This window comes from Sander vitreus, chromosome 8 (assembly GCF_031162955.1).
Source record: "Sander vitreus isolate 19-12246 chromosome 8, sanVit1, whole genome shotgun sequence".
Classification (NCBI taxonomy): Eukaryota; Metazoa; Chordata; class Actinopteri; order Perciformes; family Percidae; genus Sander; species Sander vitreus.
Genome location: NC_135862.1, coordinates 24,867,163 through 24,881,014, shown reverse-complemented (window position 1 = coordinate 24,881,014; position 13,852 = coordinate 24,867,163). Strand labels below are relative to the sequence as shown.

The 13,852-nt window shown below is 41.3% G+C and overlaps 1 protein-coding gene across 1 annotated transcript in view; it reads right to left on the bottom strand.

Annotated features, from left to right (window-relative positions):
- Nucleotides 1-13,852, bottom strand: part of LOC144522498 (neural-cadherin-like) — a 95,382-nt gene that overhangs the window by 13,609 nt on the left and 67,921 nt on the right. Inside the window, exons 19-28 of the mRNA XM_078257613.1 lie at nucleotides 13,085-13,178; nucleotides 12,119-12,303; nucleotides 11,050-11,279; nucleotides 10,269-10,546; nucleotides 8,075-8,289; nucleotides 6,106-6,233; nucleotides 5,817-5,944; nucleotides 3,695-3,818; nucleotides 2,326-2,509; nucleotides 1,875-2,041 (exon numbers count right to left, since the gene is read on the bottom strand). Coding sequence (XP_078113739.1) covers nucleotides 1,875-2,041; nucleotides 2,326-2,509; nucleotides 3,695-3,818; nucleotides 5,817-5,944; nucleotides 6,106-6,233; nucleotides 8,075-8,289; nucleotides 10,269-10,546; nucleotides 11,050-11,279; nucleotides 12,119-12,303; nucleotides 13,085-13,178 — 1,733 coding nt within the window. The remainder of the gene's footprint in view (nucleotides 1-1,874; nucleotides 2,042-2,325; nucleotides 2,510-3,694; nucleotides 3,819-5,816; nucleotides 5,945-6,105; nucleotides 6,234-8,074; nucleotides 8,290-10,268; nucleotides 10,547-11,049; nucleotides 11,280-12,118; nucleotides 12,304-13,084; nucleotides 13,179-13,852) is intronic.

The window sequence follows — 13,852 nt, the reverse complement described above, 5'->3', positions numbered from 1 at the left end:
CTTCAGCAGTTAAGGATGAGCGAACACAATGGACCAAACCAATGAGGAGCTCCCATAACTGCAGCTTGTACATGTCCAAAGCTTAATTGGAAACAGTGGGGCAAGACAATTCACATTCAGCCCAGCCTGCATTAACTATTGCTCCCACAGCATGGGCATCTCAAATGCATCTCCCTCACTGGACACACACACGCACACACACACACACACACACACACACACACACACACACACACACACACACACACACACACACACACACACACACACACACAAAAAGCTGACTATGCTCTCTCCAATGCCTCATCCTGCCCTCAAGTCCACAACAAAAATGAGCAAAGGACAAAGGACTCAATCAATACTCAGGAAAAAATCTGATTATATAAAATCTCTGCAGTGCCCCCAGAGATCTACGCAATCACCATTAAGCACAAAATGTTCAAGTGTATTTCTGAAGTCTGTATTTTTTATAGAACTTTTTCAAACTCAAATCACAAGGCTATGATTGTACAGTTTACTATTCTTAAGGGTCACTGGTCTTTGACAAAGTAGTGCATGCCAGTCGCTCCAAAAAAAACTCCTTCACAGACTGCACTGGATAAATGTTTTCTTTACAGAGACACCATACTCCTTGGAGAGCTGCATGTTGTTTATACCCAGCTAGCCCTTGGTAACCTTTGTGTGAAAGTGTGGTTATTTATTCAGTGTGCACTCAAACCCATATCTACCCTGAAGAAAAAAAGGGGAGAGAGACAGCCCTTTAAATTAGAGCTTGTTGTCGACAAACACACAAGGCTTGAGCTCAAGTGTTTCTAAGAGCTTTGAGACAACCAGGCTGAAAATGCTTCAGTGTGCCGCCGCAGACAGACATCAGATGTTTTATACAGCCCACCAATTCAGCTCCAGAGAGGGTTTCACTGAGAGGCTTCACAGCCAGCATACAGTAAAGGCTACAGCCTTTTCCTCTTCCTGTCACAGTGGGACTGCAACAAAGGAAGAGGACAACATTGTTTTTCCTCATGAAGTGTAAAGACCCAAAGAAGAACAAGAGATGAGGTCGCTGCCTTAAACAACGCTGTCTAACTAATGACAAGTTCAAAGACAAGATGTTTTCAAAGACAGACCAGTGGTGTGGAATATACCATAACGGAGACAGGTTCACTGCGATCAGTTGACCTGTGAGTTAGCCAAAAGTGACAGTCCTAACAGAGCCATTTACTTCCAGGTGCTGTTTACACTCGGCCTGTCAGTCAATGAGATGAAAGGCCTTGACGAAACAATGGCTTCATATCCACTCAGGAATGTGTCGGGCAGGAGAGCCATGCGATTATGGAAGGTTTGGCAAAGTGAGGGAGACTTGTGTCCTAAAGAAACACTTGTGTGAGCACCACTCCACCCCAGTTGTGGCAAAGCTAGCAGCATGCACGCAGAGATGACTTTGAGCTCACTACTTGAAGCAAGCTCTCAAAATCCTCAAGTTCAGAGCAGGTGATCTGGCCTTCACTTTGAGATCACTCTGCCCCTAAATTACAGAGCACTCAGTTGCTTTCTTATTGAACTCTCTATCGCATATTGAATATTGCTTGAAACATGAACCAGAAACAGAAATAACCTTGAATAAAAGAAGCCTAATTTCAGCAGCCTCTCAATAGCAGCATTCTTCAGACTTACTGAAAGACCTTGTTGTGAACATGCATATGTCAATCAGCCAGCCCCCTCAGTATCCACCCATATGTCTCAAACCCTGATATTATTCACTCTCAGCCTGACAAGCATTTGCAACAATCATTGTCCAGGCTCTAATTATCATCTTAAGGCCCACAGACAAGACAATCAGCTGTCAAGGTGGAGGGGAGTGACCGGCTGTGACTCACCTCTAAACGTAGGTATTCGTTCTGCTCCTGGGAAAGCAGGCTGAGGATAACACCGGCGGCAGCACGTGTCCGAATTCCGACCTGGACCCTCGTCTGTCGTGCAGGCAATGACCACAAGAGCTGGAACTGAATGTGGCTCCGCCCGTCGAAGGAGAACTCTGGAGCCACTTGTCAATCAAAAACACACAAGGCTTGTTCAATTATTTGAGCTGTCATTTGGGAAATATGCCAAGATATCACAGCGAGGCCATGCTGTTCTGCAAGAGCACTTTATGTAAGGCGAGGTTATCTTCCCACTGCATCAAAGTGACGTTTTGGAACGCAGAATCTCCCACATGTCCCACTTAAATTGCACACTTTGTGAGGCTTCAAATCCCCAACTCCACTAAGATCTCATTGTTCTTTCCCAGAAAATCTCATGGTTCAATTAAAAGCAAATGTACATGATCACCTTGATCACACTGAGGCCCTGTAAACCCCGGTTCACACAGGCAGCTGAAGGAGCCCCACTCGCCGTGACAGCGACCCCTCCTGCCGCAGGAGGACAGTTGTTCCATATTGGCGCAGTGATCATCAATAAGAGAGCAGCCTGGGACAGTGTTGGAGGACTCAGCTGGAGAACCAAGGTCATATAGCTGATGGAAGAAGGAAAACAACAGGAGAAAAATTGTATATCGTATTGTATATTATGATTAAATGTAAGATACTATGAACTGATATCTGATTGCCGATCGCTTATGATACATGGCATCTTGATGTATCTAATTGATCACACGCAGGGGAACACAGCAGCAAAAAGACGTAGAAAATAAGAGATGTAACCTAAAAGAAACTACAATATTGTACACATTATGAACATGAAAAATAAAAAGTGCTATACACCATACATATATAGTATGTCAGTGTATTATAAACACAAATAATCAAAATAATGTCACAAGATACTTGCGTTGTGATCAATATATAAATGCTGTTGAGAAATGGAATGGGCCGGTGGGTAAGTTGTGTTTGCAGATAGCAGTGTGCAGTGTAGCAGCATGACAATGAGGTTAGTGCATTTTTTGTAGCAAAACAAATCTGTGTGAAGCCTTTCAGTGCGACGATAACTGTGCAGACGACAACAACAGTTGTCAGTGACTTTTAACACAGTAGTTTCTAGTTGTATTGCTATTGTGTATACTTCTACTCGACATTTCAGAGGGAGATATTGCACTTTTTAGTCCACGTCTTATTTATTAACAGCTATAGTTAATACTTATTTGCTGACTACAATTTTACATTCAAAACTGGGATCATCTTACAAAATATGTATGTTATAGATTGAACTAGCAGTATATAAGTAGCTACATTTAGCTGCACAAAAAACCAACTACAGAACAATATTAAAATGCTGCTTATGCATTTATGCATCACTTGTAATAATCCAATAATAAGATACTATTGACAGATACCATTCTGCTGCTTAATGAGTACTTTTGCTTTTGAGACTCAAGTATATTTTGGTGATATTGGTTCTGTATCTTTACCCTGTGGAATGCCTGACCACCACTAGTAGCGCTGTGGAGCAGTGTTTCTATGAGAGCGTCCCTGTTTTGTTTGTCTAGTGCGCGCGCATGAGGAGGTACATGCATGAGAATGTGCACACGAGACGCATTCCTGCCAATGGTTTTCCACTGATTCAGGTGGAGGTCCATTTTAATAAACAGTTGTGCTGACATATATACTGCACAAATGGATACTACATAGCAATCTATTCATCTACAGCAGATTTCACAAACAGGCCTCATGGCAATGTGTATTTACTCAACTCCACACAGTACCTTGCTGTCCACAAGAAGGTTCCTTATACATCCAGTATAGTGTTTGTTCTGCAGCTGTGGGTATTCGTAGGATATATTCTCGTTCACCCCTCCAAGCTGCAATACATGACTTCCATTCAGATACCTGCGAAAGAAATACAACTCTCAGTATATGGGTAAATAGAGAAGAAGAAAAGGAAACTGTATCATGTAGGTTCTCAAGGTTAAAAATTCAAAACACAACTCTCACTATAAAGAAACAGCAACAGCAGAAGAAAAGGAACACACAAACACCATATAAGCTGTCAAGGTTAAAATTCATGGCTTCATTCTTTTCCTGTTGAGGCCGTCATCATTGTTACTGCTCTCTGACAACAAATATGACATCCTTTTCTTGGTTTTTCCATTTTTGTGAAAATAAATGCATGATGTGTAAATTACATTTGCCTAAAATGATGAAAACACAAACTGATTCAGCACAGCAACTATTGGTATCAAAACTGGCTGAACGAATGAAACAGAATGTTTTTCAATGCTAATTTCAGCTTGTTAACTCGCACATTCCCTGTTTAACGACATGAGTATTTGTATTACCTTATATGTTGAAACTCAAATACAGTGATCAGGATAAATGGTTCTTTTTTTTTGGGGCTTTTCTTCTTTTGAAGTTATTAAAAGAAATAGCAGTGGTAAAGCCCTGATGTACATTGCTAAACTTCATAAACTCACAGCTTAATTACAAAACAAAACAACGAGCACAGTGCCGAGCCCACGATGGGGGAAAACAAACTCAGCTGTGACTATGTACAGAAACGTAGTCAGAAAGATTAATTGGCATTTTAAGAATTATATCTGAGGATTTCATCAGTTTCTTCCCTCCAGACAGGACAGAAATGGAACAGAGTGAGCCTCAAACAGACTGACTCACCATCTGATTTGATTTGGATAAATTATTCCATGCAGCTTGTACATAAATACCGTTTTAGATACAATTTACTGAACATTAACTATAAGACTATGTTTGTAAGATATACCAGAGGTAGCAGGGCCATTATGCTTTTTTATGTTGAGGGATTATGAGCTGTTTTAAATAGGACACTGAAGATGCTCCAACAAGGTTTTGCTGTGTGTTATGACCAACTTTAGAGCTGAAACAATCAAATAAATAATTCAATTCAGAGTCAATTAGTCTTAATTAACACAACATTAATCGGCATCTATTTTGATTTTCTGTTAATCAATTGAATTGATTTATCATTTAAGATTCTCTGGCTCCAGCTCCTTATATCTGAGAATTTGCTACTTACGCCACCTCTGGCTTTAGTAGATGATAATGAAATTAACTGTTCATCAGTTCATTTGAAAAAAATAAAAATAAATCAATAGACTAATCAAAATTAGGACTTAATTAAAGTGTTTCATAGTTCTACCTCTACTGTTTAGTACTGCTGCTACTTCATGTAATTTTTCAATCCCAAATACAGTAGCTAAAACTCGGCTAAGACTGTGTGGGTGATACATTTATGTAATCTTTACACCAGTATTACAAATGTTACCAAGTAAGTTCTGCATGCCAGCACATAATAAACAAAATGAAATGTCTATATCTTTAAAATGCTACTATTCCACTAGGGTAGAACAGACATATCCTTTATGTTCAGTATATGCAGTATACCTTGTTACCACATATATATGGAAATATTGACCTTATTCTTCATTTTTCACTTTTACCACCTTGCAAAGATGCTGCCTCTGTGACTGCTAATGCTGTACTCTATATAGAATTGTTTACCCCTGTGGGGACATGGGGCACTAAGACACTGTCCCTATGGGCCAAGCATCCTTTTAGATTTAACAACAGTGAAGAGAACAAAACCTTAGAAGATTAATAGTTTGCAACCACAGTAAACTCCAGAAGGACCTGGGGGAGAGGGAGATTTTCTAAAACCCTAATTGTTGGCTATAACCATGAAAACAAACATGAAGCCACATTTATTTATTCACTTATATCTTCATGTATCTATTATAAAATGTATGTATCGCATGATTTCGTACTTATTGGCCTTGCCTTTAGGATTCAGAAGAGCCACTTGGTGTTTATATTGAGTTAGTCAGACTCGATCCATTTAATCATTGATCTTACTTGTCCCTGTTGGGTGTGACCCCGCGGATTTCACAGGATGAGCGGTCCTCTGTCATTGCCCATGAGTCCACCCCTTCTGTCTCCATGATAATCGCACTGGAACATCGATCGAGGGTGAAGCGCACTTCCTTTAAATTGGGGGAGAGGGGAGAAAGGTCATCGCTGCTGCACATGTGGATGTGTGAGTTTATTGTTGCCAGGCGCTCTCTACATATTACAGCATTACATTTTAATCTGACATTATATCATAGAGAGGGAGAAAGAGAAGACGACACGTAAAGGCTCTTACTTTACTGTTGCTCCTCACATCGAGGCGGTGCCAGCGTCTGTCAGTCACCCCAATGTTATTTGTTAACTGCAGGACCAAGGTCCCAGAACCATAGTTCATTTTCACACTGGGTGTTCCACCAATCAATTCTGAGGAAAAGAACGTTCAGAATTAACACAAGCTACTCTGAAATAAATCAGGATCATCATTATTATACCTGAAAGAAACGTTTTCAACTCAAAAAAGGCTCTTAGAGATTTGTAGTATAGAAAAAACAGCTAAACTTGCTTGCAATGACAACATGTACTGGCAAGGTCACAAAAAAACTGTGATAAAATGTATTGGAAAGAAGGCAAATTACTACATACAGGTATGGAGAAAAAAAAACAAGTGACATATGAAAACATCTAATCTCAGAACAAAGATACGTTATGGAATACAAAAGAGAACGGCAACATCACACAGGTGGATTACAGCAGGGAATCCAAAATCAGCTGCTCACTACGAACAAGGTGATATAACAATAGTTATACAATTATATAATAGCTATAATAGTTAGTAGTGCAATAGGAAATCAAAATCAATTAAAGGGTCAGTTCACCCAAATTACTGTTCACAGGGAGCTCTGTGAATTATTCAGACATTGTTTCTGGAATGAGATGTTGCAGCAAATTTTTTTCAAATTGAAAGTGAATTAACCTTCATTATATTAGGGTGGAGGCATGAATCAGAGAGACAGATATCTCAAAACAAAACACAAAACGTTCTGCATGGCTAGATAGCACAGTGGTAAATGAGAAAATATGTTTTTTTTGTATAACTTGGATGAACCAACCCTTTAGGATAAAAATTATGGAGACAGAAAATTGGAGATTTTATGTACTGTATGTATGTATGTGTGTGTATAAGTGAATGTGAAATGGTACATGGGCTGCATTTAGCGCTATTCCAGTCTTAACGACTACTCAAACAAACACTACAGGCACCATTGCCCCATTCTCTCACACAACACACACACACACGCACACACACACACACACACACACATGCACACACACACACACACACACACACACGCACACACACACACACACACACACACACACACACACACGCGGCCAGGCTGCCATACAAGGTACCACCTGCTGATCCACAACCTTCCGGTTGGTAGAGGAGCGCTCTGCCTGCTGAGCCATAGCCACCCCAAAATACATGCTTTAGACTGGTTGCCGCAGTATCATATTTTATAAATAATAAATGTATATTAATCCCAATACATAATCTTTCCAACATTACTTAATTATTATTAGTATTATCATCATCCGTATCCTTTGCCACTAACTTCAATAACAAGCAGCAGTGTGTATGTGATGTAGCAATGTATTACTTGTACCATTAACTTCATTTAAAAAGACATGACCACCCATACTATCAATAAGTAACATGAATCACTACAGTAATACCAATGGGTTGCACTGAAAAATTAGTCTAATGCAATCGGAAAATTATTTATTAATATATTGCAAATATGAAGCATAATACCCAGCCATCACAATAAACAAACAATTTGATAAAAGTTTTATTACTGTCCTTCACCTAAAAGATTCAGGTTTGAGCCTTTGTGTTAACAAGAATAAATCCAGCTGACGTGTCCTTGACGGAGACACTGTTCAGTCTGTTCAGGAGGTGAACCACTGCTGTGACACTGAAGCAAGCGGTAAGCCAAAACACCATTCCTTGAGGCACGCGACAAAGTATAGACTTTAAACAGTAAAACTGGGTTGCCTGTGTAGCAGCACATTAAGTACTTACTCTATAACTCGGTAGAGCGGGTGCTCATATCCCTCAGCAGTACACTAACGGACAAAATGTGCCTCATATATCTGATTAGCTACCACCCGGTAATTAAACACACAAAATTAAGTTCCAAGTTTTAGAGCAATAAAGGCCCCCCTTGGCACACATCCAATTATCCAGACTCATTCTTTACCGATGGCCATGTAGTCCTCAGCGTCCCCAGACAGCAGAGGGGCCAACGGGCCGGCGTACAGTAGCAGACCATCGTCTTCCTCTGTCATGAACTCCAGTGAAAGATGGCTATCAAAGCATGGCCTTATGGGGGGGAACCAGGCATAGCCATTGCCAAGGAAACTAAGTCTCGTCTGCTGACAGTCTGGCCCCTCAAGCTGTGGGGGGCAGTGGCACCTGTAGCACCGAGAAAAAAAAAGAAAGGTGAGGAAAATCAAGGTGAAGGACAGGAAAGGAAACAATCAGTGTCGCTTATTTATGTTTTGTGCTCTGTGAAATCTTCACACTGTCCAATCTCTGAGCGTGGTGACTTTTCTCTGGTGGACGTGACAGCCTTGTTGATTCACACAGGAAGAGGTTTTGACTTTGCACCAATATGCCTGCTGTCCACAGACAGCGTCTTATGAATCAATTGTTTGCAACTAAGCCCTGAATATTCAGTTCTACATTAAATCAATTAGCTATGAACACAACATTACTCCGGTCTATTCTTTATCTGTCACAGCTGCCCGAGCCAAACCCTCTGGAGACTGTTCCTGCTCGGCACATCACATCTCCTTTGTTAGGAGATAATTAATTCTATTTCTCTCACTTTTCTATGCAACTTTTTTTTTCTCACTTATCCCCACCCACCCCCTTTCTTATTCTTAAGGTATTACACAATTTGGTATGATGATATCTGTGCAACTGCCTCTTCTTGTACTCATCTACTTTGATTAGAGTTTGAGTGTTAGGGATCACTGCTCTTGCAGAAACTGGAAATTAAATGTTTCCCATGCCTATCTTCCAACATGTTTGTGAATCAGACCAAAATGGTAAATATTAATAATCATACAAAAACACCATAAAGGAAGAGATGCATGCAGTGATTAAAAACAGCCCATTCCATCACTGCGATGGCAAAGATGGAAGAGACCAGTTGATCTCATCCTATCCCTTCCAATGCAGGCATGTGAGACAAGCTGGCTTTGCTGATAATGTCAAAGCCATCCATTTTCATGCAGTGTCTGAGAAAGGCTGTGTGTATTGAGGCCGTTAGGAGCTGGTTCTCCCCATCACTGTTTATTCTGCAGAGGGGCAACACATGTCAGGAATACTGATCCATACGCAGCAAAAGGGACAGGTTAGACAGAGTGTAGCCTTATGCATACATATGCACACTCTTTCGCTGCTCTTTCATATGACTCATGAGAGCAATGCCGATCCAAATCAAGAAGTGCAGGGCATGTTTTTCTCACTTCTGACTGACAATATCTGATCAGCTGCCGTCTGAGGTTGCCTGTTAAGCTCCTTCGACAGAGGAGAGAACCAAAAATTGGATTCTTTATGGTTGTGCTGCATTCACATGAGGGCACATATGGCACATATGGGGAGATATTCTTCTTACAGAAAAAGGGCTTCTCTCAGCAGTGTGCAGATCAACTGCAGCAGAGACAATTTAAAAGATAAAAGTAAAAGAGAGTTCTGTGCACTGTTACATGAACTTGTATGTTCATGTACATGGCATTAAAAGAGATTTTTCGAAAAGTTGTGAGCATAGGGGGGCAGAGTTGTACTAATCCCCTTGCCCTATATTTATTTAATCTGGGCATTAGTGTGTGCATGAAATGAACTGCGTGCCGTTTCTCCTGCAGTAAATTCCCACAGAGACCTATACACACTTGAAGTTGAAGGCCTTTATATTGACTACAGGCATTTATAAATATTTAGGGTTAATATTAAAAAAAACTGGCAAATGACCTTGATACAAAGGCTATGTTCATTATTTACTGTTCAGTTCTGCTAAACACAGCGCACACAAATTATAAAATTCCAATACCAGGCTATACATCTAATCTTGGCAAGATACACTCTAAATTCAGAATGATATGCACATACATGCACATTGCTTCTATTGCAAATAGCCCAAAGCCTTTTGAAAAATCCTGCTACTCTATATTCAGCTGACAACACCGCAGAGCAGCTCAAGCAAGTTAGGTCAAGTTGCAGGTGAAGGAGTTTTTTCTCACAAGGGGCACTGTTAGTAATTCTCAGCTCATTTTCCAAGATGTCACTCTTACAGTAAGTCTAACAGGACTAGAGAGAGGACGGCAGAACATTCTATTTCTGTTTCCTATCTTTTAGGAGCTTCTTCCAACTGCAGACATGCCTCTCACCTGTATCCACTCTGGGTGTCCACACAGGTTCCCCCATTAAGGCAGGGGTTACTGGGGTAGGAGGAGCAGGGTTGGTGGGTTATTTCCCTGGCAGCGCAGCCACACACAGCTGAGGACATCACCTTCACTGAGACCAGGGATAAAGCACCTGAGTCTACCAGGGTGGGCGAGTCACTGATGCTTAATCGCGTGGAGCAGCCGCCGGACGCCTTGCAGTCTGTGCGCACGCACTCGTCTACCTGCACCTGGCTCACATTCACACGCAGCAGTGACTGCAGCTGTGGGGAGTCAGAGAAGGGAAGAAGGGAAGAAATGCGGGAGACAAAAATGGGAATTACAATAATTGTCAGTGAAAATCTCCAATGTGGGTGGTGTTTGGTACGCAGTGATAAACATTCTGAGGGATAAAAGACTTCAAAAGCAATGCAAAAGAGGAAAGCAGAGCCTTATCTACATAAATGCTTTCAATTTTCTATAACTGGTTGTTTTTAAAGGAGCAAGAGATATAATTAGGAATGACAGAGGAATTCAAATGATGCACAATCAAAACATGGAAGAAAGAAAGTGTGAGGAAATAAAAAAAATGAAAGGAGACATAGAGAAGAAATTAATGGGAGAGACAAAGAGACATGACAGGGCCAGGCAGTAAACAGACAGAAAGTTGGTGTGAAAATAAAAGGGCAGATAAAAAGCCCCGTTATCTCTTCCCCTCAAGCTCCCAAGTGTATCACTTGATATATGAGCATTGATCTCTATCTATCAGACACGTTGGTATATATACCTTCTTTTTATGTGCGGTGAGGACAGCGTGCAGTTTCTCTGGGCGCAGGTAGCCATTATCAGTTAGCACATAGAAATGGATGTCCACGGTTTTCTCCTCCCTGTCTGCTATGCTGAAAATGTTGATGCTCCCCGGTCTGACAGACAGGGTTTCAGACAGGAAGTCCCAGAACGTCTCCAGCCCACTCTTCCCCTCGACGTGAGAGTCGATAAAATCTCTCGCTGTTATGCCTTCAGGAGACGAAGAGAGAGCTACTAACTCGTCAATGACAACTACAGAGTTTATCAAAGTCTACTGAGTTCCTGATTCCATTAGCACAAGAGGTAGCTTAACATCTCCCTATTGATCCACTTCCTCACTGACTCATCTATAAGGTGAACGAGTCGTGATGCAGTCAAGAAGAAATAGTTTATTTCTTCACTGAAATAAAGTTAGGGTCTTGAAGAGCTGCCTAGTAAATCAATCACATTTGCGGTGCCACCTTCCAATAATATCTGGCGTATGTGGGCAGTCATCTTTAATCTCCACAAATGATAATGACTTGGAGTCAGAGGCGTCCGTAATAGCCTTCGACTCTGTTCGCCGAATGGCTTTTTAAATGTCAAGGACTTTACCTGACACTTCCAGATTGACCTTTCTAACTCTGAAAGACTGACAGAAAAATTAACACTGTAACATAAACTTCAGAGTGTTCAAGAGTAAAGAGGAAGAAGGAAACTATTACCACCAAGCAGTGTGAAATGTTTCTTCACAATGCTTAGACATGTTAAATAATGCAAGCGTAAAACTTTCATCTGACAGCCTATTATTTCAGCGTTAACTGGATTGACAACCTGATAATCAGTCAATGAAAAGTAACAATTTATTTATGCATTTGGCAGATGCCGTCTCTTTCAACACCAGCTTCAGAAAGGAACTGAACAGCAAGTTTTTTTGTGGAGGATGAGTGAGACAAAAAACAGTTTACTCAATATTGTCTTGATTGGTTTTGGGGGTCATGTATCAAGTCATGATTCAAAATGAACAGTGTTTATGCCATCAGGTGAGTCAGTGTTTCTGCTAATGTTACCGGTCAAACGCAGCGAGGCGGACGACAGGATGGCCTTTTCCTCCAGCTGCCTGACGTGAACTCTGACCCCCGAGAACACATCGGGCCACACGCCATCAGACACCCCGACCCTCAACCAGTAGCTGCCTGCTGGAGTGTTCTGTCGGACGGTCAGCACTCCTGAGCTCTGGTTCAGACTGAAGTATCTGAGAAAAGCAGAGGAGCTGTTCAGTAGGAGAAAAGACAAAAGACAAGTGGCTTCTTTTGTTTCTGAGCTATTGTTCAGAGGAAAAATATGGCAGGCAGAGAAGTAGATAATTGGTCAGTGGTACACCTGAGTTTACTCCAGCAGGAAGTTAATGCAAATTAATTGAGAAAAACTTAAAAAAATAAAAAAGAAAAAGAGAAAACGCCAAGAAGAACAAGAAGAAGAAGATGGAAAAAAAACAGAATTATTCAGCTCCAAAAGAGCTTCGTAGTTGTCATGGTAACTGTCAGAATTTGCTATATGAATAAAACAAATATGCAATTGGTATTTCTAATCTGATCATGAGGGTGTGAATTCTGAACAGCTGCACAACGTCCCTGTTGGAGTCATGGTGCTTGTACAGGCTGTTCCATCTAGGGGACATCATACAGGTGGACTTAGTTAGTTTGAATAGGATTTTCCAGAATGGCAATCACTGTTGACTGCTATTATTAAAGTCCTTTTGGAAAGTGTAGCTTACATTAGAAGCCGGGGAATTGGATCCAAGATTAGGAGCAGTACCTGTTAGGCATGTTTCCCGCCGTGTGATATCACTGAAAGAGGCCTTGTTAGAGGAATACAGCCTCAACGCTGAGTCCACATCCTCTTTATTTTTCAAATTCCACACTGTTGGCAGTTCGGCTGGTACTGTATTGCTTTAGCACTTGTACTTGTGCTGCACATTTGGAGATCAGCATGTTTTCAGAAAAAATTCTATGCATTTCACAGAGCGCTCTTACTTGGCTGCGCTTGTCTCCAGAGTGTAGGTCTTGTTGTCCCAGTCATCCAGATCTGGGGCATACACCTTCCCCAGTGCCGCATTTGCCATCCTTCCTGTTCACGGTAAACACACACACACACACACACACACACACACACACACACATGCACATGCACACGCACATTGATTTCGTCTGGACAGAATCTGCTGATGCCAACACTTATCTTTTCGTCCCTCTCTTCTCCTTATCTTGCATTCTTGTGTTCTGTTCTACTTATTATGCTCATAACTGTGGAGCCCCACTGCTGGAATGAATAGGCTCTCAGTGCTCCACTTCAGAGAGCGTGGAGCTTAAGGAAGCAGGGCTATCTCAGTATGGATTATGTTATTATCGACCTGCAGTGCCAGAGTACTGCAGCTGGGTAAACAAATGCAGCCTGGATGAGTCACGGCATTCCTGTTTTCCACAATTACCAAAACTGCCATGTAGCTGAGTGTGTGATCAAAACACTAACAAGCCAACATACCTAACCAACTTAACTGGAGGGTAAAAAACTACAAAAAAAGAAGAATGTGATTCTCAGATGAGTTTTAGGTAGAGGATTTGGATGTGTTAAGGGCTTGAGAAAGGATTTGACATCGATATTACCATGACACTGTGAAAATGTAAAAGTAAGAGTGCAATTATGAATTCCAGACTACACAGAGCAGGTATGGGACCGAAAACCCTTCAGCTTTAGCGTCAGTTTCCCCTCATTACTCAAGCTCTGCCTGCAGTGAAAAGCTC